Source organism: Podarcis pityusensis (assembly GCF_964106645.2).
Source record: "Podarcis pityusensis genome assembly, contig: HAP1_SCAFFOLD_188, whole genome shotgun sequence".
NCBI lineage: Eukaryota > Metazoa > Chordata > Lepidosauria > Squamata > Lacertidae > Podarcis > Podarcis pityusensis.
Genome location: NW_028293240.1, coordinates 37,174 through 60,000, shown reverse-complemented (window position 1 = coordinate 60,000; position 22,827 = coordinate 37,174). Strand labels below are relative to the sequence as shown.

General features: G+C 48.4%; 1 protein-coding gene across 5 annotated transcripts in view; it reads left to right on the top strand.

Annotated features, from left to right (window-relative positions):
- The window catches only part of ADGRD2 (adhesion G protein-coupled receptor D2), a 63,660-nt gene that overhangs the window by 19,989 nt on the left and 20,844 nt on the right, over window positions 1–22,827 (top strand). For all 5 annotated transcript variants that reach the window (XM_081024532.1, XM_081024535.1, XM_081024534.1 and 2 more), the window contains exons 9-18: window positions 1,492–1,606; window positions 3,888–3,993; window positions 6,413–6,468; window positions 10,601–10,733; window positions 11,757–11,860; window positions 14,254–14,356; window positions 14,500–14,653; window positions 17,987–18,120; window positions 19,036–19,151; window positions 22,481–22,601. In XM_081024532.1, coding sequence (XP_080880658.1) covers window positions 1,492–1,606; window positions 3,888–3,993; window positions 6,413–6,468; window positions 10,601–10,733; window positions 11,757–11,860; window positions 14,254–14,356; window positions 14,500–14,653; window positions 17,987–18,120; window positions 19,036–19,151; window positions 22,481–22,601 — 1,142 coding nt within the window. The remainder of the gene's footprint in view (window positions 1–1,491; window positions 1,607–3,887; window positions 3,994–6,412; window positions 6,469–10,600; window positions 10,734–11,756; window positions 11,861–14,253; window positions 14,357–14,499; window positions 14,654–17,986; window positions 18,121–19,035; window positions 19,152–22,480; window positions 22,602–22,827) is intronic.

Here is a 22,827-nt window from a genome sequence, read left to right as displayed (position 1 = left end):
TGGTCATTTCCCAAGATGGGGAGGCTCATTTGACAACAACAAGAAACCAGCCACTTAGTGCCAAGGGCTGGTCCTGTGGAACACTCTGCCACTAGAGATTCAGCGGGCACCTTCTGTGCCAACTTTTTGAACACGTGCTTAAAGCTTTTCTATCTTCTATTGCTTATGCAGGCAGTTAAGAATATGTCTTCCCACAGTAGCTATCTGGATTTAACTTTTAAAATATGGTTTCATGTGGTTTTTATTGTATGTGCAATTGCGCTGCCTACTTTTGCCTCTGGCCTCATCATGCAACCGTGCCTGAAGGTTATCCACAAGGGATTGAAAAAGTTTTCACAACCCCGGCTTGTACAGATGGCTGAGAGAGCTGGTGATTTCATTGTTTTCTGCTTTGCTCTGAAGCATAGAATTGTTACTTGATAATTATCTGTGGTGTTTGTTTTTAGGATGTTGTTCAGTGCTTATAGATTTTCTTCTCTAAAGGTTTTTACTGAAGTAAATAAAACAGATCAAAACAATAAAAAAAAATCCTAGAAGTGCAAAAAGGCAGCACAGTATATCTGAGAGAGACTCAATATTTGGTTGGTGAGGCACTTAAGACTGTCAGGAAAACCAAATTTCACGTTGTACAATGGAGAGGTGTGCCCTATGTGTCTGTGTTTGTTGCATGCAAGATGAAATCCCACCAAACAGGGTATGTCATAAGGGAAATAATTTGATATTGCTTTATATGTCTTTGTACTAATATAACAACTGAGTATTTTAGTAATATTTTGTTTGAGTTGCCTGTTTTTTGTACATCACTCACAGATATTTTTAATATATTAAGTGGTGTAGAAATTAAATAATCAAAAATCAATATACATGATGGAAATAAATGACGGGCAGCCTGGTCCCTGCCACAACCAGGCCACAACAAACTTCTGTTACTTCCCACCCAGGTCTTGATCACTAAAATATAACCTAAAACTGTCATTTAAAAAATCATTTTGGTAGTACAGCTTGTTCCCTAAGTTTTATGGCAGTCGCACAAAATTTGGCCACCCTGAGCGTGATCTCTAGATCCTTGTCCTCTACCAGGAGTTTTAGACATTGGAGTTTGGACCCATTTTGGAGATTTTAGCATAACAGGAGTGATAAATACCGAGCATATATCCCCGTAGAAATGGCAGCATAACAAGACGTGAGAGACAGTTTCTACCTCCATCAAGCCGCAGGAGCAGACTCGTTCCACGTACGGTTTACCCTTGAATCTGCCCTGCAATAAGGCAGGTGGCAGCACGTGGAATCTAGCGAGGGTAAACGACCGTCTGTATTTGGGTATTTGTAACTTTGACAAATAATTTATTGGGTTAAATCCTCTCCATTATCTTTTATTGCTGGGTGTTTATTCATCTCGCTCACTGTTGTGTTTTATGATTTTTCTGATATTGTAAGTGAGCCAGAACTGGTCTGTGACCGTAATGATAAAATTCATTCATTCCCGCCCAGGTCTGCGCCAGATCACCATGACCAACACCTGGTACGGCTACAGTTCCCTCCAGCGCCTTCTCACCAGTGGCAATGCTGTGCTTCAGGATGCAGCCGTGTCAGACGGGGGAAGGAGGTAGGTGAGCTGGGTCATAGCTCAGGCCTTTCCTACCTGACCCAACCTCCTGATTTATTTTTCACCCAGCTCCTTTAGTACCCTGCAGCTCATCAGGCCCTGGAGATCTGAATTCATTTAAAGTAGCCAGGTGTTCCCTTACCATCTCTTTTCCTATCTTGGACTGCAGCTCCCTCCATACATCATTGATTCAGTTATCACCAGGTTGGGCATCGCTTTCCTTGTGGGTGAAGACAGAGGCAGAGTAGGTGTTGAGTAGTTCTGCCTTCTCTCTGTCGCCCGATAGCCTTTCCCCGTCTTCTCCACGCAGAAGACCCTCCACTTGCTTGTTCTTCCTCTTGCTTTGGCCATAGCCCCCAACCCCCTTTTTATTATTTCTGATCTCTCTTGCAAGCCTGAGCTCATTCTGAGCTTTAGCCAGCCTGACTTTGCCCCTGCAACTGTTGGCTACTCGTCCATACTCCTCCTAAGTGATTTCTCCCTTTTGCCATTTCTTAACTCTCAGCTCATCTGTAAGCTCCTTATGCAGCCACAGTGGTTTCCTTAGATGCCTCCCACTTTTCTTTCTTGTTGGAACTGTCTGCAATTGGGTGTCTTCAATATTTCTCCTTTTGGAAACTCCCATCCATCTTGGACTCCCTTCTCTTTGAGTATTTCTGACTGTGGGATCTCACCAGTAGCTGCCTAAGCTTTTTAAAATTGGCCTTCTCAAAGTCCAGAGTGCATGTCTGACTATCCTCAGTTTCCCTTGCCTCTCTATCATGAAACCCAAGAGGACATGATCATTTCCTCCCAAGTTTCTGAGCACTTCCACTTCATCAATCTTCTCCTCCCTTCGGCTGATCGCCGAAGAATCGATGCTTTTGAATTCTGGTGCTGGAGGAGACTCTTGAGAGTCCCATGGACTGCAAGAAGATCAAACCTCTCCATTCTGAAGGAAATCAGCCCTGAGTGCTCACTGGAAGGACAGATCCTGAAGCTGAGGCTCCAATACTTTGGCCACCTCATGAGAAGAGAAGACTCCCTGGAAAAGACCCTGATGTTGGGAAAGATTGAGGGCACAAGGAAAAGGGGACGACAGAGGACGAGATGGTTGGACTGTGTTCTCAAAGCTACAAACATGAGTCTGACCAAACTGTAGGAGACAGTGGAAGACAGGAGTGCCTGGCGTGCTCTGGTCCAGGGGGTCAGGAAGAGTCGGACACGACTAAACGACTAAACGACTAAACAACAACAACAAATGCAGGACCAGGTCTGGTCAATATATAGGTGGGTGACCACCTGGGAACCAGATGTATGTTTCCATGATGGAAAGAAGGATGTATATTAGGGTTGCCATGTTTCAAAAAGTGAAAACCCGGGCACCAAAGTTTTTGCCTTGAGATGAAAACTGCAGGACCTAATTGTCTGGTTTTTTTGGGGGGTGGACACAAGGTGGCGCTGCCACCATTTGCATTTCAGATAGGGAGGTGGAGCTTCTGTGGGCATGGGAACGGCAGAAATAGTTTATCTGCTAGGCAGGTGTGTGAGAGTGATTGTGGCTCGTTCACTCTTTATATTAATTAAAACGAGCTCTAGGCTGGCAAAGGAGAAGTTCATGTCTGCCCAGGCAAAGAGATTTCCATATGTTAGCAATTCGTTTTGCAGCAAAAGCACCTTCAAGGTTTATTCTTGTATCTGAGGCAGAGGGAAGCTCATGCCTGTTTAGGTGCCACAAATCTCGTCCGTGTTTATCTTAAGAATCTGCAGCCTGGCTTTTTCCTTAAAAAAAGAAAAGTAAAATAAATATTCAGGGCACTTTACAAAATTCAGTATAAAATCCCAGCAGGAAATAACAAAAGTTTGCTACAAGAATCCTCAGGACAGCAATGCGTGTTCGTGAATTACTGTAAGCAGAACTGTGGACGCAGCACATCTACGAATACAAATGAATGACTATTGAAAGCTCAGGTGAGCAGAATGAATTTGGCCCTGGAGTCTAAAAGTGAGGGTCATCATGGCACCTCTGCTGCTTGTGGAACGCTCTCCCCGCGGAGGTGGTGCCATCGTTACATATCTTCAGCGCCAGGCGAAAACATTCCTTTTAAACCAGGCCTTTGGCTTTTACCTATGCCTTTTAGAGTGGGTGGGATGTTTTAATGTATGCCCTTCCCTGCCATATTTTAATGTATATATGTGGGTTGGTTTGTTGGTGAGTGGTTGAGTTGCTTTGGCAAAACAACAACAACACAAAAGTGTCTAGTAAATAAATAAGCAAACACTTTTTCCATTTCTGCCCCAGGTACTTGAGCACCCAGGCAGGCTCCTCCATCATCTCCTCCTCTCTGGTCAGCGACTATGAGGAAATCAGCACCGCTGTGCGTTACCGCCTCTGGCACCGGGTCCAGGTGAGGCTTTGCAGTCCAATCCTGCTGCGAATGGGCATCTTTGTGGATAAACATGTGGAGCAGGGGAGAAGAAGGCAATGGTTGTGGAAGGGCATGAAGTATGTGGAAGAGCCATAGCTCATTGACAGAGCAGAAGGTCCTGGGTTCAATCCCCAGCCACAGAGCCAGGTATGGCTGGAAGAGATTTCTGCTTGAAACTCTGTCCGTTGGTGTAGAGAAGTGGCTCCCCCACTTTGGGGGGCCACTGCCCCCTTGGTTTTATCAACTCATCCCCAGTGATCTTACTCTACCCTATAAAACACATTATTCAGATTAGCAGTTTGCATGACCCACTAAAAAAAGATCAAACAGTGTTGATTTCCCATTTGTTCAAAATCCAGTTGAAACTAGTAAGTTTAATTAACTCAGCAAAACGGATGAACTTGAATTGATCCAGTGATACCAGCCCTTCAGAGGGCCCCCCTGCTGCCCCCTTACCTCTCACTGCCCCCCAGGGGTGCTACTGCCCACCTTACAAACCTCTGAGCTAGACAGGTGGAGCAAAGGTCTGGTAACTTCCTATGTTCCTGCGAAGGGACACTGGTGCAGACCAGGGCTGTTCAAGATGTTTTGCTGCCTGAGGCAAAGGGTACGATTGTGCCCTCCTCGCATTCCTCACCCAGAAGGTGAGTGGACCGGCAGGGGAAAGAGTGAGAACAGAGTCCGACCTCACGCTTCAGAGAAGCAGGCTAGCTTAGGATGGCGAAGGCCAGGCCAGGCTGTGAGACACAGCCGGTGGCTTCAGGAAGAATTGCTGGAGGCTAATGACAGGGCCGGCCCTGGTCGACAATTACCATATGACTTTTTTAAAAAAGAGTAATGCGTTTTTGTGCACATACCCCAATCCTATGTTTGCGGATGACATGGAGGGTCAGAGACAGTCCATTAGGGAAAGAGCCCAGTCCCTGCTTCTCAGAATCTGATACCTCTGGGAAGCCCCCAAGAAGGGCATGGGGAAATTCCCCCCTTCCACCGCTGCACCCCAGCAACTGATGTTCAAAGCGTGCCGCTTCTGACCCTGGTCTGCATAGGCCATGGGTGTGGAACTGGATCCATCCAGCAGCCTAGAGCCAGGACTCTCCCTCCCTCTGTGGGTCCTTTTGGTAGGAAGGAAGAACAGCCCACCAGTCAGTTGCCCAGCATCATAGTGAGAGCCCGTGTGGTATAATGGAGAGAGCGTTGGATTGGGGCCTGGGAGACCAGGGTTCGAATCCCTGCTCTGCAATAAAGTTCACTGGGTATGTATGACCTTGGGGCAGTTGCTGCCTCTCAGCCTACCCAGCTGCGCAGACTGGTTGTGGGTATTAAATGGGGGAGGAGGAGACCCGTGCACAGCACATTGAGCTCCCTGCAGGAAAAGATAATATATATTGTAAATGTAAAATAAATAAAATAAATGCTTCAGGACTGAGCCTGGCAGCTTGTAAAAGAAAGTTCAGGGTTCTTCCTCTGGAAAGGAAATATTAGGAGCACAGTCCCAATTCTCCATTTTCAGAGCGGCCCTTTTGGTGTTTGCATCTCTTGCATCCTGCGATGTTGGGGAGATGGCCAGGGGGGTGGGGCCAAATGAGGATGCCTCATAAAGCCTAATTAGGCCCATAGGTAGAGGTTCCATAACAGGAGTATATAGCCATTGTGATTGATAGCCGTGGGTAAAAAGGTAAAGGTAAAGGGGCCCCTGACCATTAGGTCCAGTCGTGACCGACTCTGGGGTTGCGGCGCTCATTTCGCTTTATTGGCTGAGGGAGCCGGTGTACAGCTTCCGGGTCTTGAGGCCAGCATGACTAAGCCGCTTCTGGAGAACCAGAGCAGTGCACAGAAATGCCGTTTACCTTCCCGCCGGAGCGGTACCTATTTATCTACTTGCACTTTGATGTGCTTTCGAACTGCTTGGTTGGCAGGAGCAGGGACCGAGCAACGGGAGCTCAACCCCGTTGCGGGGATTTGAACCGCCGACCTTCTGATCAGCAAGTCCTAGGCTCTGTGGTTTAACCCACAGCGCCACCCACGTCGGTAGCCATGGGTAGCCTTGTCTAATTCGTTTTTAAAGCTCTCCATGTTGGTGGTCATCCCAAGGTGGTGGTGAGCCCTTTTATTATTTATTTATTTCATTTATGTCCCCACCTTTTCCTCCATGGCACTCTAACCGCTACACGCCCCGGCTCCCCTTCCTCAAAGTGGCCCATGTAGCTGCAGGGTGGCTGCCTTTGTGTAACAGGCCACGTCCCAGCTGGTGCTGATCGTGGTGGTGTGTTTGAACTGGCAGTGATCGAGAGGGCGGGGTTGACCCTGTTGTTTAGAGTGGATCCCCTCTGGGGCTTGGTCCAGAGCTTGCTTCTCTGTAGGGCTCAAGACTCCCACTGTTTCCGTCCCACCGCAGGCTCTGCCAGACCAGTTTGTGGAGCCAGTGTGCGCCTTCTGGAACTTCAGCAGAAGGTAGGTAGCTCAGGAAAGGGGAACCGCCATCTTGGCTGCATTACGAAGGGAGCGATGGAGAGAGGAAGAGCTTCGCAGGCATGGAAGCTCAGATTGAGGGTGGGAGGGCAGCAGTCTGTAGGGTGGAGGGCCATAGAAGCACAGAGCTGTAGAATTGGAAGGGACCCCACGGGTCATTAGTCCCAGCCCCTGAAATCCAGGACTCACAAGTAAGGAATCCCTGACAGATGACCATCCAACCTCTGCTTTAAAATCTCCAGTGAAGTAGAATGAATGAACGGATCTTTATTTGCATCAGCCATAGGCCATAGCAATAATACAACAATACGATATACAAAAAATAAAAATAAGAAGTCAACTATATAAAATACATTTTAGGGTTTTGAATCAAAAGTCAAATTTGTTGTTGTTGTTTAGTCGTTTAGTTGTGCCCGACTCTTCATGACCCCCTGGACCAGAGCACGCCAGACACTCCTGTCTTCCACTGCCTCCCGCAGTTTGGTCAGACTCATGCTGGTAGCTTCGAGAACACGGTCCCACCATCTCGTCCTCTGTCGTCCCCTTCTCCTTGCGCCCTCCATCTTTCCCAACATCAGGGTCTTTTCCAGGGAGTCTTCTTTTCTCATGAGGTGGCCAAAGTATTGGAGTCTCAGCTTCAGGATCTGTCCTTCCAGTGAGCACTCAGGGCTGATTTCCTTCAGAATGGAGAGGTTTGATCTTCTTGCAGTCCATGGGACTCTCAAGAGTCTCCTCCAGCACCAGAATTCAAAAGCATCGATTCTTCGGCGATCAGCCTTCTTTATGGTCCAGCTCTCACTTCCATACATCACTACTGGGAAAACCAGAGCTTTAACTATACGGACCTTTGTTGGCAAGGTGATGTCTCTGCTTTTTCAGATTTTGAATCAATAGTCAAAGAGTGGATGTTATTCTAATTGCCCCAGCTAAAAACCTTGCAACCTTTGCTGTCACCCCAATGAAGCAGAGTCCACCTCTTTCGGAGGGAGTCCATTCCACTGTCAAACAGCTCTTCCCGTCAGAAAGTTCTTCCTAATATCTAGTCATAATGCCTTTCTTGTCATCTGAATCCCTTGGTCTGGGCCCCACCCTCCAGAGCAGCGGAAAACAAGCTTGCCACATCTTCCGTGGGAGAGCATGTCAGAGGAAGATCAGTCTCTCATCTCCTTTCGGTCTCCTCTTTTGCAGGCTAAGCAGACCCAGCTCCCATGCGGAAGTCTGAAATCTGGGTCATAGTTCCTTCCTGTAAAACAGAGCTTTCCAAACTCTGTTGTGACACATTAGTGTGTCGGCTGCAGTGCGTAGGTGTGTCAGGCGAATGCTCCATACTCTCTACTTAGGGCTGGAAAGGAGTTAGTTTAACCTCCGGTTTCCTAGTAAAACTGAATTACTGTGTCGCGAAATGATGACGCATGTCTAAAAGTCACCAACATGAAAAGTTTGGGAAGCTCTGCTGTAAAATCTCTGGTTCTGGGGTCCACAGCATGGCACCTCTGGACACCCTCAGATGGGGAAGAAATTTGACACGGTTCATAGTCAGAGGCAGACATACCTGATTAGCAGTTTCTGAAACAAGATGCAAGCAAAAACTCAGCTGCTGTTTGAAATCCATACCTTTCACAATTTTTTGCAAAGCAAGTAATAAAATAAATACATATACTTGGGTTAAAAGTGTGAATAAAAATGCCCATATTAGTGAAAATAATATACAAACATGCGTTGTATTAGAGAAAGTAGTTTTGCAAAAATGGATTTGCCAGCCAGAATTGCATACACAAATGTGTATGTCAAGAGAAATTTGCACTAAAATGGCTGATGATTTCTCATGAGGACTTTTTCTAAATAAAAAGAAATTGCAAAGTCATGTGGAAGTGTGGAGAAAGGAACTCACTGATGGAAAAATGAGAAACTGACACTGAATGGTTCACTCATCCCTGCCTTGGTGCCTGCCAACACCCCCTGCCCCGCTGAGTTTTCCCCCCTCCCTTTTCAAATTGGGTTTTTATTGACTTATTTATTTGAATGTGTGTTGATGGGAAGATGTTGCCATGCTTTACCTGCTGCTTTGAGGGTGTTCTGTGCAATGTCAGTTTCCCCCCCTGTGAAATGGGTATTTATTTGTTCCCATGGCAGTTGCTTACATTTCCAAGTGTGCCTGAAAAATGGGAGACCCTTATGCCTCCTGTGTTCAGTCAGTCAGCCAATTCACTCCCTTGCCTGAGATTGATAAGACTGTTATGTGTTTATTCTTAACACCCCAACCTGCTACGAGGAGCCTTTTGTTGCGGAGGGAGGCTCCCTTCTGCAAAGTTATTTGCAAATGAGTGACCTTTCCCTGGAGGCCCCACTGAATTATGCCTCCAGCCTGCGACAGAGGAGAGTTGCTTGGAGAATTATGGCCCGCAAGGAATGCAGGATGCTCAGTGCACCGTAAATATGGTCTGACGTGGGATGTTGTTTCCTTGTCTGGGTCATCAAGGAGCAGATGGCGGGGCTTTGCCAAAAACTCCAGGGGAGGGGGGCTGGCCTTCACCAAAGGGGATCCTTCTTAGGTCCAGAACCTTTGTGCTCATTTGGAAACGTGGCAGCACTTGGGACTCAAGGCGAGGAGGGGGTGACATGTTTCATTAAACTCAAGCGCGGCGGTGAGGACTGGCACCTTGCTTTGTTTTTAAGGGAGACACCATGGCTCCCCGAAAAAGCAACTGCTCTGCATTTAGAAGGTCCCTGGTCCAATTCCTGGCATTTCCAGGTGGGACTGGGTGAGACCCCCCTGCCTGAAATCCTGGAGGGCTGCTGCCTGCCAGAGTTGGCAGGGCAGAGCTGGGTGGATCAATACTCTGACTCAGCATAGGGCAGCTTCTTCTCATGTTCCTTCGGCTGAGGGGGCTGCTGAGGGGGCTTCTTGTTCCTTCTTCCGGCCATGGTGGCTGGGACTGGGCTTCCTGGACACCCAGGTCTGCAGTTCATTGGCCCAGTTCTTCCCAAACCTTTCCAGGGTTCCACAAACTGACCGCTGGTTCCGGCTTCCCTGTCAAAACCATTATTTAGAATAGCGGTTTGCTCCGCCCACTAAGGAGGATGACAACACGATAAAATTCAAAGCAGCAGCAAATAATTGCACGTTTATTCAAAATCCAATCAAAACTGTTTACTTTCATTCTTGTGTTGGAGGGGCATTGGGCTAGATGATGATGATGATGATGATTTATTTACATGCTGCCCATCTGGCTGGGTTTCCCCAGCCACTCTGGGCGGCTTCCAACAGAACACTAAAATACAATAACCTATTAAAAGCTTCCCTAAACATGACCTTCAGGGTCCCTTCCAATACTACAATTCTAATTCAACAAAATTGATGAGCTAGATCCAGTGAGGTCTGATGAGTCCTTTGCACCTCCAATGCCCACCTCTGCTGCCCCCTCTCCTCCTAATACCCCTCTAAGTAATCTCACTGCTTCAACCCTTGGGGGTGGTTGGTGGGGGTGGGGGTGGGGGGAGCACTCTGGTTTGGCTAAGAGCCCCCTGTTTATCAGCAAGCCTGTCTGGGGCAACCAAAGCTCTGTGCTTCTCTCTGGTTTCAACAGCTGTTTGCTGCTGACTCCCCTCATTGGGTGCTGCTGGACTTGGAGATAATAATAATAATAATAATAATAATAATAATAATAATAATAATAATTTATTCATACCCCGCCCATCTGGCTGGGTTTCTCCAGCCACTCTGGGCGGCTTCCAGCAAAATATTAAAATACCGTAATGCATCAAACATGAAAAGCTTCCCTAAACAGGGCTGCCTTCAGATGTCTTCTAAAAGTCATGTAGTTGTTTATTTCCTTGACATCTGATGGGAGGGCGTTCCACAGGGCGGGTGCCACTGCTGAGAAGGCCCTCTGCCTGGTTCCCTGTAACTTGGCTTCTCGCAGGGAGGGACCGCCAGAAGGCCCTCGGCGCTGGACCTCAGTGTCCGGCAGAATGATGGGGGTGGAGACACTCCTTCAGGTATACTGGACCAAGGCTGTTTAGGGCTTTCAAGGTCAGCACCAACACTTTGAATTGTTTGTCCTTCGGTCCCTGTTGGGCTTCTCCCCCTCTCTCTCCTTTCATGCCCTGCTAGCCCCAAAGGAGGAAGAGGAGGAGGCTGGTCCACTGCAGGCTGCTCTGTTATCACCTCCCACCTGGAATTCACCACCTGCTCTTGTAACCACACCACCAACTTTGCAGTGCTGCTGCAGGTCTACGAAGTGCAGGTGAGAGAGACTGAACCCTTTGCTTAAGGGAGCCAGGGGGCGGGCAGGTTGGGGGGCGGAGGAACAGGCCTTAGTGCCATCCCAAAATGTTTTTTCTGCCTGCAATGAATGGCAATGTGGTGCCTCTTTCTCCACCCCACATACAAAAGCCACAGGTTTGCACTGTCAGCTGGATAACTCTTTCGCCACAGAGGTGTGTCTGGCACCTTCATTATACAGCTTTACTCGAATACTGAAGACACATCTCTTTACCTTGGCTTTTGACACTTGAGGTGTATATATTTGGACCCATGTAATTTCTGTAATTTTTGTTAGGAGAGCTTGCAGCCCGGGTAAATTAGATTGAAATAACCACTTACTGTTTCTGGAGTTCAAAGGCTTTATTCATGCAGGAGCTATTAACAGAATGAGTAGGATAAAAGAGAGAAGTACCAAATATCTTGTCTCAACATGTTGGACGAGAGAACACAAAATGCTTCAGCTTTTAGTGGTGCAGTTAACTTATAGAGGCCCCAAGCAAGTGTTGGATAGATTGCTAGGCAAACAGCGTCCTCATGTGGTTTGAAGCAACACATGCATGAAATAGAAGCTCAAGAGAAGGAAATACATTTGCTTTTTTCCAACACTTTCAAGTTGTTTTAAATTGATTTCAATGTTGTGCTTTAGTTGTAGTAACCTGCCCTGGGACTTTGGGGTGATGAATGGGTAATAAATGGTAGTAGTACTAGGAGGAGGAATAATAATAATAATAATAATAATAATAATAATAATAATAATAATGGGGCAGTCCACCACATCTCAGTCAAGTGGGCTTTTTGAGGGCGGGTGGGGGTGGTTTGCAGGACATCCTGTGTGGCCTACCCAGCTCTATCCACCAGTAAAAGGGAATGGCTGGGGAGGGGCTTGGGTGGAATAGCCAGGGGTTGCACCTACCCCAACACCCACCAACTGAGGCAGCTGCCTCACTTTGCCTAACAGTAGAGCTGACCCTGCTTAGCAAGTTGTTCCTGTATGTTTGAGCAGAGGAGTGCAGAGGAGGAGTCAACCCTGAAGACCTTGACCTTTGTCGGCTGCGGTGTCTCGTTCTGTGCCCTGATCGTCACCTTCGTCCTCTTCCTGGCAGTTGGGTAAGGCTGGATCAGGGCCACGTCTCCAGAAGCAACACGGGTGTAGGATGGGGGCGATTTCCTTACAGAAGAACATCGTGACGCTCTGTTGGATCAGGCCAATGGGAGCCCATCTAGTCCAGTATCCTGTTCTCACAGTGCCCCCCCCCCAGATGCCAGAGGGAGACCCCACAAGCAAAATCCGAGCACAAGAACCTTCTTGTGCTATCTTGGATACCCCCCCACACCAATCTAAGATCTAGGCAGCTGCCCCAGGTCTGTGCTCTAGGAAGCACTTGCAGCAGCCAGGAACCCCCTCCCCCCCCCATACGCACCTTTCCCCAGTGGGCTGTGTGCAGGTAGCCAGAGGCTACACCTGCATGGAAGATGCCTCTGCTCTTCCCTCTTCAGCCCCTTCCTGGTTTGGGAGACCAAGTGCCGGGGAGGCGCCTGGTGGTTCACTTGCCCGGCCTGCCTCTTCCTCCAGCTTTGAAGCTGCCTCTGCCTCTGATTCCTGCCTGCCACAGGCTCCCACAAACCACTGCCCCCCTCTCCTGAGTCCGACTCCAAGCCTCCTTCCCCCAGTGCACACTCATCAGTGCCCTGCCAGTCCCTGCCCCAGATTCCTGCCTCCAACTGTGGAGACAGAGCAGAGTAATAATAGTAATAATAATAATAATAATAATAATAATAATAATAATAATAATAATTTATTTATACCCCGCCCATCTGGCTGGGTCTCCCCAGCCACTCTGGGCGGCTTCCAATCAAGTATTAAAAACAATACAGCATTAAATATTAAAAACTTCCCTAAACAGGGCTGCCTTCAGATGTCTTTTAAAGCTAGGATAGCTGCTTATTTCCTTCACATCTGAAGGGAGGGCGTTCCACAGGGCGGGTGCCACCACCAAGAAGGCCCTCTGTCTGGTTCCCTGTAGCTTTGCTTCTCGTAATGAGGGAACCGCCAGAAGGCCCTTGGCGCTGGACCTCAGTGTCCGGGCAGAACGATGGGGGTGGAGACGCTCCTTCAGGTCTACTGGGCCGAGGCTGTTTAGGGCTTCAAAGGTCAGCACCAACACTTTGAATTGTGTTCGGAAACGTACTGGGAGCCAGTGTAGGTCTTTCAAGACCGGTGTTATGTGGTCCCATCCCTAGTCCGCCCACTATTCCTCCATGAATTTGTCTCATCCTCTTTCAAAGCCATCCCATTTGGAGGCCATCCCTGCCTCCTGTGGTACTGAGTTCCAAAGGACCGGACAAATTAATGGAGATGGAGGAGGAGGAGAAGGAGGAAGGCTATTGATGGCTCCTAGCCAGGATGGCCCTGCTCCAGCTCCACAGCTGGAGACAACAAGGCTTCTGAATGCTAGTTGCCGGAAACACCAGGAGGGGAAAGGGCTGTTTGGCCACTGTGAGAACAGGAATCCGGGCTACGTGGACCATCATGGACCTGATCCTGCAGGCATGCTTTGTTCCTTATGACGGGGTGCAAAGCGCTCCCTGTTCTTGCTTGAGTACTTGGCATGAGTCGTTCCTGACTGTGGCTCCACCCTAGGGGTCAGGCATTGCAGGGACTCTCACCAGCCCCAGCCAGCAGAGTGCATGGTCATTTGGGGGGGGGGGGGCTGCAGGGTGTGATGGGACTTGACCAGCAGGGGACCTGGGTATCCGGAATGGCACTCCCAGAAGTGTTGGTTCTCCAGGGTGAGAGGCAGGGAGGGAAAAGGAGAGGTCCCAGATGGGAGGGGGCTGCTACCCTCTGTAGGTGGGGGTGGGGGGTTAATAACTGCCTCTACGAGAAGTCTCCATATTATACGTATTCTGTTTGTAGCTTTCGTTGCTGTTCTTGTAGTGTGAAAAAACTTTGGTAATTTTTAAAAATTTGAACAGTCAAAAAAGGGGGGGGGCGTTGCACTCCCAACTTTGTTTCTTTTTTTAAAAAAAATTATTGATACAGCAAGAAAAAAGAAAAAAACACAAATACCAAATTACACACAGGAATAACCATAGACACATAATTTTCTTAGCAAACAATAAAACATATATTGGTCTTAACACTAAAGACCCAACCTCCTGTCTAGTCCATATTTCGATTTCATATTACTTATTGCCAATACACACTTTTATCATAATTAAACTTTTTCTTAATATATCTAATTTCTTATATCTACCTTGCAACTATTACTGAAGTTCCTCGAATGCTGCAACAGAATTTAAACTACTATATTTATTTTTCAGATATTCTTTGAAAACCTCCCATTTTGGAACAAATTCCTGTTTTGATTTATTCTTTATTTTTTCTGATAGACCATCTAATTCGGCATATTCTGTCAGCTTTTGGATCCAATCTTGTATAGAGGGGATTTCATTACTTTGTTTCTTGACTCCCATCTCCCCATCCTCCCTCCCTCCAGTGTCCCCAAGAGCGAGAGGACCACAGTGCACAAGAACCTGATATTCGCGCTGGCAGCTGCGGAGGCCTTGCTCATGTTCAGCGAATTGGCCAAAACCAACCAGGTAGGAAGGGCAGGCAGCTGGGAGAGACCTCATGGGGGACCGCCTTTGCCAGCGGGACAGAGACCTGTTCCTGCCAAGGGATCCCTGGCCCCTCGCCCTCGCCTCCCACGGCCTCCTGCCCTTCCTTCCCTTCCTCTCCCCAGGGAGTGTGCTTTGCCGTCACAGCCTTCCTGCACCTCTTCTTCATGGCTGCCTTCGCCTGGATGCTGGTGGAAGGTCTTCTCCTGTGGAGCAAAGTGGTGGCTGTGAACATGAGCGAGGACCGGCGGATGCGGTTCTACTACGTGACTGGATGGGGTCTGTGTCCCAGTGGTGATGAGGCAGGGAGGGAAAGAGGGGGCAGGCAGCCAAGTCGACTTCTGATTCTCCGCCTCCTCCGTCTTTTGAAAGCCATACTCCTACGGATGGCTCAATCCAGTTTAGACAAACCCTGTTCCCATCTTAACCACTGTACGGTGAGGTGGATCTGTGACCGTGGCCGTTGGGTGATTAGTTGCCAGGAGCTACCCAAATGGCTCAGGCGACTGCCTCAGGCAGCAGGGGCAGTTCCTCAGGTATTCGCCCAGAGCTCCTCAGGTGTCCCCTCTGCCTCTCCTGCTCCGCCTAAGCCAGTCTGCTTCTCTTTTCTCACGGAATCTGAGTTGTAAGGGACCCTGCAATGCAGGTATCTCAGCTCAAGCGTCCCTGACAGGTGGCCACCCAACCTCTGTGTGGAAACCTCTAACCAAGGAGAGCCCATCACTTCCCAAGGGAGTCCGTTCCACTGCCTAGCAGCTCTTACTGCCAGAAGGCTCTTCCTTTGAACATAAGGAATCTTCTTTTTGCCATTGGAATCGATTGTTTCAGGTCTCATCTTCCAAAGCAGAGAAAAAGCAAGGTTCCCTGCATCTTCCTTGTGTCAGCCCTTCAAATAAGATGGCTTTCACATAATTTCCATAGGTGAAATGAGATCCAACTGCTTCTTTATTTGGATCAGGTTCTGGGGTGATGGGGGGGCAACTCGTCCATTTTTGCCCCTATGTGTTTTGGGCCAGTCCTAGGTGACTGTTCATAGCTGAAAGAGGGAAGGACAAAGGTGAAACACTAAAGACCTTTAAGACCTGTCCATTGGGTCCTCAGGTTGACCTGAAAGAAGCTTTATTTGAACCGGAAGCAGCTGGGAAGGCCCTCCAAACTTTGGGGGTCTTGTGGGGGTATTCTGAAAAATGCTGTTGATGCCATAACAATGCATTAGCAATTGTTTTACACACATTGCCACACTTTATTAGTAGTTTTGCAATGCTTTCCAGTGTGACCACATTACAGTGGTACCTCGGTTTAAGAACAGTCCGGTTTAAGAATGATTTGGTTTATGAACTCCGCAAAACTGGAATGGTGTCCTGGTTTGAGAACTTTACCTCAGTCTAAGAATGGAATCCGAATGGTGGAAGGGCACCGGCAGTGGGAGGCCTCATTAGGGAAAGCACCAGGGCCGTCTTACCCATGGGCACTAGGGGTGTGGGGCACCCGGGCACCAGGCCGAGAGTCCAGGGCCCGAGAGTCGAGTCTGGGGAAGAGCCCGCCCATCAGTCAGAGCGCCGTGGTGCGCTCTTCTGCTGCAGACGGCTCTGTGCTGCAAGTTTGGGGGCAACCAAGCCAGCGAGACGCTGAGTCAGCCGGCCGGCTCCCCCCTCCTGCGCGCCTGGAACTGGGCAATCGGGGGGGGGGCGCGCCAGGTGGATCTTTGCACCCCGGTGCCACATATGCTTAAGACAGCCCTGGAAAGCACGCCTTGGTTTAAGAACAGTTTCGGTTTAAGAACGGAGTTCCGGAACAAATTAAGTTCGTGAACCGAGGCACCACTGTACGGCCATCCTGAGGGGCATTCTTGCCCTATCGCGTTGCAGAAGAGGGCTCAACCAGTTGCCCTCCAACTCTAATCATAGTATGAAAAGGATTTCAGCAGGGGGATAAGGGAGTCTGCGCTGATTCAGAAATGAGGCAGTATAACCATGGAGCAGAGCTATAGTCCAAAAGCTTTTGCATCCCCTCAAGCATTTTCTCTGATGAAAACAGGGACATCGTCTTCTATATCAGGAAGTTTCTCGCACTGCATGTATAGACATCACGCGCGCACCAACATGGGTCACCTTGAGCCAGTTACAACCTCTCCACTGAACCTACCTTGCAGGATTGTTGTAAGAAAAATGTGCGAGGGCAGGGATCATTTACAACACTTTCCACAGATTAATAGAATGAAATAAATTTTAGCCTATAAGCTCCCTTGAGGGGGAAAGATGATGATGATAATGATAACGATAACGATAATGGAAACTGGGAGAATTATCCAGAACATACCAGCAAATAAATCCTGTTGAACTCAGTGGGACTTAGTTCTGAGTAAAAATGCTTAGGATTGCAGTCTAAGTCTTTACCCAATTACCTGGGAGTAAGTTCCATTGAATACAGTGGGACTTCTTTCTGAGTAGGTCATCTACAATAATGGAATCAACACTCCACACATTTCCTAATAAATGGCTGGCTGCTGAAGCATTGCAATTAAATAATTCAAAGTGGATTTATTACATTTTCCGTCAAGATTATAGGAAGTGCTTCGTATGCCGGCCTCACCATTTCCTTCATTTGGTGCAGGTATTTGGTGCCACTGTACTCTGCTCTGGTCAGACCTCACCTGGAGTACTGTGTCCAGTTCTGGGCACCACAGTTCAAGAAGGACACTGACAAACTGGAACGTGTCCAGAGGAGGGCAACCAAAATGGTCAAAGGCCTGGAAACGATGCCTTATGAGGAACGGCTAAGGGAGCTGGGCATGTTTAGCCTGGAGAAGAGGAGGTTAAGGGGTGATATGATAGCCATGTTCCAATATATAAAAGGATGTCACATAGAGGAGGGAGAAAGGTTGTTTTCTGCTGCTCCAGAGAAGCGGACACGGAGCAATGGATCCAAACTACAAGAAAGAAGATTCCACCTAAACATTAGGAAGAACTTCCTGACAGTAAGAGCTGTTCGACAGTGGAATTTGCTGCCAAGGAGTGTGGTGGAGTCTCCTTCTTTGGAGGTCTTTAAGCAGAGGCTTGACAACCATATGTCAGGAGTGCTCTGATGGTGTTTCCTGCTTGGCAGGGGGTTGGACTCGATGGCCCTTGTGGTCTCTTCCAACTCTATGATTCTATGATTCTATGATTCTATGATTTTATTTTCAGTATAATTAGCACCCACCTGCCCTCCCACACCACTTTGAATTGTTCTCTGAGACGTGAAGGGGAGGAAAAAGGAAAAGTGGGACATTCCAGCATCAATTCAGAAACTAGGACAGCTTCTATAATTCCAGGACAGTCCCTGGTAAACTGGGACACATGTGTAACTGCCCTGCCGAGATACCACCATGAGCACAAATTGTCATGAATGCACAATAGAAAGGATGCGTGGAGGGGGCCCCTGTGTCCTGCTGAGAAGCAAAGAAAAATGGGCTCTTAGGAGGTCTCCTGAGACTGGCCAACTGGATAAGGCCCCCAGGTCCCACCCCAAGCCTTGGGCCCAACAGCTTAAGAACCCCTCAGTTGCCCCAGGGCAGGTGGTATGCAGAAGGAAAGTTGGCAGTTCACCGTCCTTCCCTGCTTGCCTCTTCAGGGCTTCCTGTGGTTATTGTTGGTGTGACCCTGGCCACGTCGTTCAACAAGTACGTGGCAGAGAACCATTGCTGGCTGAACGTGCAGACGGATATCATCTGGGCTTTTGTGGGGCCGGTTCTCTTCGTCCTGACGGTAAGTGTGTTCTGACGGTAAGCCCTCCTCCTTTCATTGGCGGGGTTTGCAATGCAAAAGGTTCTTGCTACCATGTGTGGCAGTGTTAACGGAGAAATCTGAGGGCTCCCTTGGACAAAAAACAAGGATACCAGCCAGGAATCCCAGAGCGAAACAGCAGCCAGTAGGCTTGGTCTTGATTGAAGTCTGTCGCGACAGGACTCCCACCTGCCACCAGGTGGAACAAGATGGAAGCCCCCAACAAAAGAGAACCCAAAACTTTTATTAGTTGCTAATCCCCATGTTACTTTCCCCCCAAACTACATCACGATTACATCATGAAAGGGGAGGTCTGGTGCCAGGAATCTGAGCATCCTCGACCCTGCCCCATGGTTCCCCTTTCATGATGTAACCGTGATGTATGAGTGATGTAGTTTGGGGGGGATGTAACATGGAGATTAGCAGCTAATCAAAGTTTGGGTTCTCTTTTGTTCGGGGCTTCCATCTTGTTCCACCTTGTGGCAGGTGGGAGTCCTGTCGCGACAGTCTTCAATCAAGACCAAGCCTACTGGCTGCTGTTTTGCTCTGGTATTCCTGGCTGGTGTCCTTGTTTTTTGTCCAAGGGAGCCCTCAGATTTCTCTGTTAAGAGCAGGACTGGGTGCGTGTGAGCAAATGTTGGGATTCGGTGGTTTTCAGACTCGGCGCCTTCACAAGACAAAGAAGAACTCTGCAGACCACAGGGTGCGTTTACTTTCCATGTGTGTGGGAGATAATTCTGATTTACACAACAATATCCTGGGGGGGGGGGCAGTGTTCCCGTGTTCCCCGAGAGGAGGATTCTGGGAAATCTTCCCCCTCCACAACTGCCACCTCTTAAAGCCTCTGGCTGCTGTTTCAGGTCCAGTCCCTGACCCTCTCGCCCCTCTCCTTTGCAGGTGAACACCTTTGTGCTTTTCCGAGTGGTGATGGTGACAGTCTCCAGTGCACGCCGGCGGTCAAGGATGCTGACCCCCAACAGCAGCTTGGAAAAGCAGATTGGCATCCAGATCTGGTGAGTCCCGGAGGCCCCTGGGGGCTGCCCCCGCCCCCTCCAGAGAAGAGCACCAGAGAAGGAAAAGGACATCTGTCTGAATGCCATTTGCTAGGGGGGAGAAGTGTGAGAGCCAGTGGTGCTTGGAGGGTCAGACTAGGACCGGGGAGGCCAGGGTTCAAATCCATGCCTGGCCAAGAAGCTCACTGGGTGTCCTTGGAAGCCAGTCGCTGCCTCTCAGCCCAGCCTACCTCACAGGGTTGTGAGGAGGGGAGAACCATGTACACAACCTTGAGCAACTTTGAGGAAAAGGTGGGATATAAATACTTTAAACAATAAAACAGAATCAGAGGCCACATTCCCATCATCGATTTAAAGTGTTGCAATATTTGTACACTGCCCTTCACCTGAAGGCCACAGGGTGGTTCACAACATCAAGTGCATCTCCCAGGATTCTCTGGGGGAAGCCACAATGGTTTAAATTGGTATCCTAGTGCTTTAGTGTGAACATGGCCATAGAAGTCAATTGTAGAGTTGTAGAGTTGGAGGGACGCGGGTGGAGCTGTGGGTTAAACCACAGAGCCTAGGACTTGCCGATCAGAAGGTCGGCGGTTTGAATCCCCACGACAGAGTGAACTCCCGTTGCTCGGTCCCTGCTCCTGCCCACCTAGCAGTTCGAAAGCAATTCCAAGTGCAAGTAGATAAATAGGTACTGGTCTGGCGGGAAGGTAAATGGCGTTTCCGTGCGCTACTCTGGTTCGCCAGAAGCGGATTAGTCCTGCTGGCCACATGACCCGGAAGCTGTACGCCGGCTCCCTCGGCCAATAAAGGGAGATGAGCGCTGCAACCCCAGAGTCGGTCACAACTGGACCTAGTGGTCAGGGGTCCCTTTACCTTTACCTTTAGAGTTGGAAGGGATCCTGAGGATCATCCATTCCAACCCCCTGCAAGGCAGGAATGTGCAATAGCAGCTGATGCCCATTGGGATTAGTAGAGAGGAGGACAAGGAGATGAAGGCAGAGTGAATGACAGGCAGGGTCACCCCCTGGCGAGTTATAAGTAAGAAGACAGGCTGAGGTTGGTGGGGCCCCATTTGCCCCAATAGACCAGCTTGCACAGCTTGAAGCCATTGGTTTGAGTCCTACCCTCCAGAGTAGGAGAAAACACGCTTGCTCCCTCTTCCACCTGACAACCCTTGAGATATTTGAAGATGGCCATCATGTCTCCTCTCAGCCTCCTCTTTTCCAGGCTACACAGACCCAGCTCCTTCAAGGGTTCCTTATAAGCCTTGGTTTCCAGACCCTTGATCATCTTGGTTGCCCACCTCTGCACACCTTCCAACTTGTCAACGTCCTTCTTAAATTGTGGTGCCTATAATTGGACTATGATTTCCCTTGATCTGGACACTCGACTTCTGTTGATGCATTTGCCTTTTTTTGCTGCTGCATCACCCGGTGGACTCATGTTGAGCTTGTGGTCCACCAAGATCCCTAGATCCTTTTCCCATGTCCTGCTAGTCAGCCAGGTGTCCCTCATCTTATATTTGTGCATCTGCCTAAGTGCGGAACCTAAAACAAACCCCTGTGTTGCAATAAGAACCAAGCACAACAGTACAAACACAATACCTAGGCTAATGGTTAGTAGAAAATATATAATAGAACAATGATATCATTCAGATTATAGGAGTCAGCCAATCAAAGCTCATATGTACAATATAACAGAGTGGTAACGAGGACCGTCAAGCCGTGTGTTCAAGACAGATGTCTAAGGACAGTCTCACAATAGTCTTTCAAAAGTTTCAACAGAAGACCTCTCAAAGGTTTCAAAAGTTCATTTTGTACTCATTTAACAAAAGCTCATTTAATACTATTCCTCTGTATATTTGTTTTTCATGGGTCTACTTTGTTTCTGCATGCTATATATGCCATACTGTTCCTTTAAGTATATCGTTATTGGGAACACCTGTGACTTGCTCCATATGTCCTGTGCAATTGTGTATCAAGTATCAGCAGCTACACTATCTAGTGAGCACCGAACCTTAGCATGAATCTTTCTTACATATTCTGTTGAAGAATATCGGGTATGTAACTTTATTTATTCTGTTTTGTATATTCTGCTTTATTTTACAACGTGTATGCAGGTAGCTTAGTTCATTCATTCATCGGTTGTATGAATTGTATCTTATTTCCAACTGATGAAGACTATTACGAAACAGTAGTATCATTCCGGAGACTCTGTCCTTTTGAGGCTTTTGAGATGTCTTCCGTTGAAACTTTTGAAAGACTATTGTGAAACTGTCCTTAGACGGCAATGCGCTCGACATGGGGCTACCTTTGAAGGTGACCTGGAAACTACAACTAATCCAGAATGTGGCAGCTAGACTGGTGACTGGGAGCGGCCACCAAGACCATATAACACCGGTCTTGAAAGACCTACATTGGCTCCCAGTACGTGTCCAGGCACAATTCAAAGTGCTGGTGCTGACCTTGAAAGCCCTAAACGGCCTCGGTCCAGTATACCTGAAGGAGCGTCTCCACCCCCATCATCCAGCCCGGACACTGAGGTCCAGTTCTGAGAGCCTTCTGGCGGTTCCCTCACTGTGAGAAGCCAAGTTACAGGGAACCAGGCAGAGGGCCTTCTTGGTAGTGGCACGTGCCCTATGGAACACCCTCCCACCAGATGTCAAAGAGAAAAACAACTACCAAATTTTTAGAAGACATCTGAAGGCAGCCCTGTTTAGGGAAGCTTTTAATGTTTAATAGGTTATTGTATTTTAATGTTTTGTTGGAAGCCGCCCAGAGTGGCTGGGGAAGCCCAGCCAGATGGGCGGGGCATAAATAATAAATTGTTGTTGTTGTTGTTGTTGTTGTTAGACATCTGTTCTGAACACACGGCTTGACGGTCCTCATTACCACTCTGTTATATTGTACATATGAACTTTGGCTGACTCCTATAATTTGAATGATATTCTATTGTATATTTTCTACTATTAGCCTACGTGTTGTGCCTCTATTGTTGCAAGTGCAGAACCTGACATTTGTCCCTACTGATATTCATTCTGTTAGCTTGGGCCCAGTTCTCCAACCTGTTACGGTCATTTTGAATTCTGTCTTCTGTGGCATTAGTTACCTATCCAAATTTGGTGTCATCTGCAAACTCTATCAAAAAAGAAATGGGAGTCATCTGACATGACTTGTTTTTGAGACCTGTGTTGAGACTTAGTAATCACAGTAATCATCACCGGCAAAGACTTGCTCCCCTGGCGCTGACTTTGGCTACAGATGAGTTGACTCCCTGCTTTCCCTCTTGCCTCCCACCCCAACCCCACAACCCCCTTTGTCCTCTTCCAGGGCAACGGCCAAGCCAGTGCTGGTGCTTCTGCCAGTCCTGGGACTGACCTGGGTGTGTGGTGTTCTTGTGCACGTCAGTATCACGTGGGCCTACATCTTCATTGTGCTGAACTCCCTCCAGGTAAGCTGCCTAGGAAGGCAGACCTTCCCTGCAAAATATCTCTCTGGCACGTGTGTATGTGCGTGAACACACACAGACACGGGGATCCGTTGCCCATGCTGGAGGCTGCACCTTGTGACGGCAAAGATGCCTTTGAGCACATGCAGAGTGCCTCACCATCAGGGAGGAAGACCTTCAAAAGGCCAGCTTGAGCTTCAATCGTTCTCTCTTTGAACATTCTGCCCAG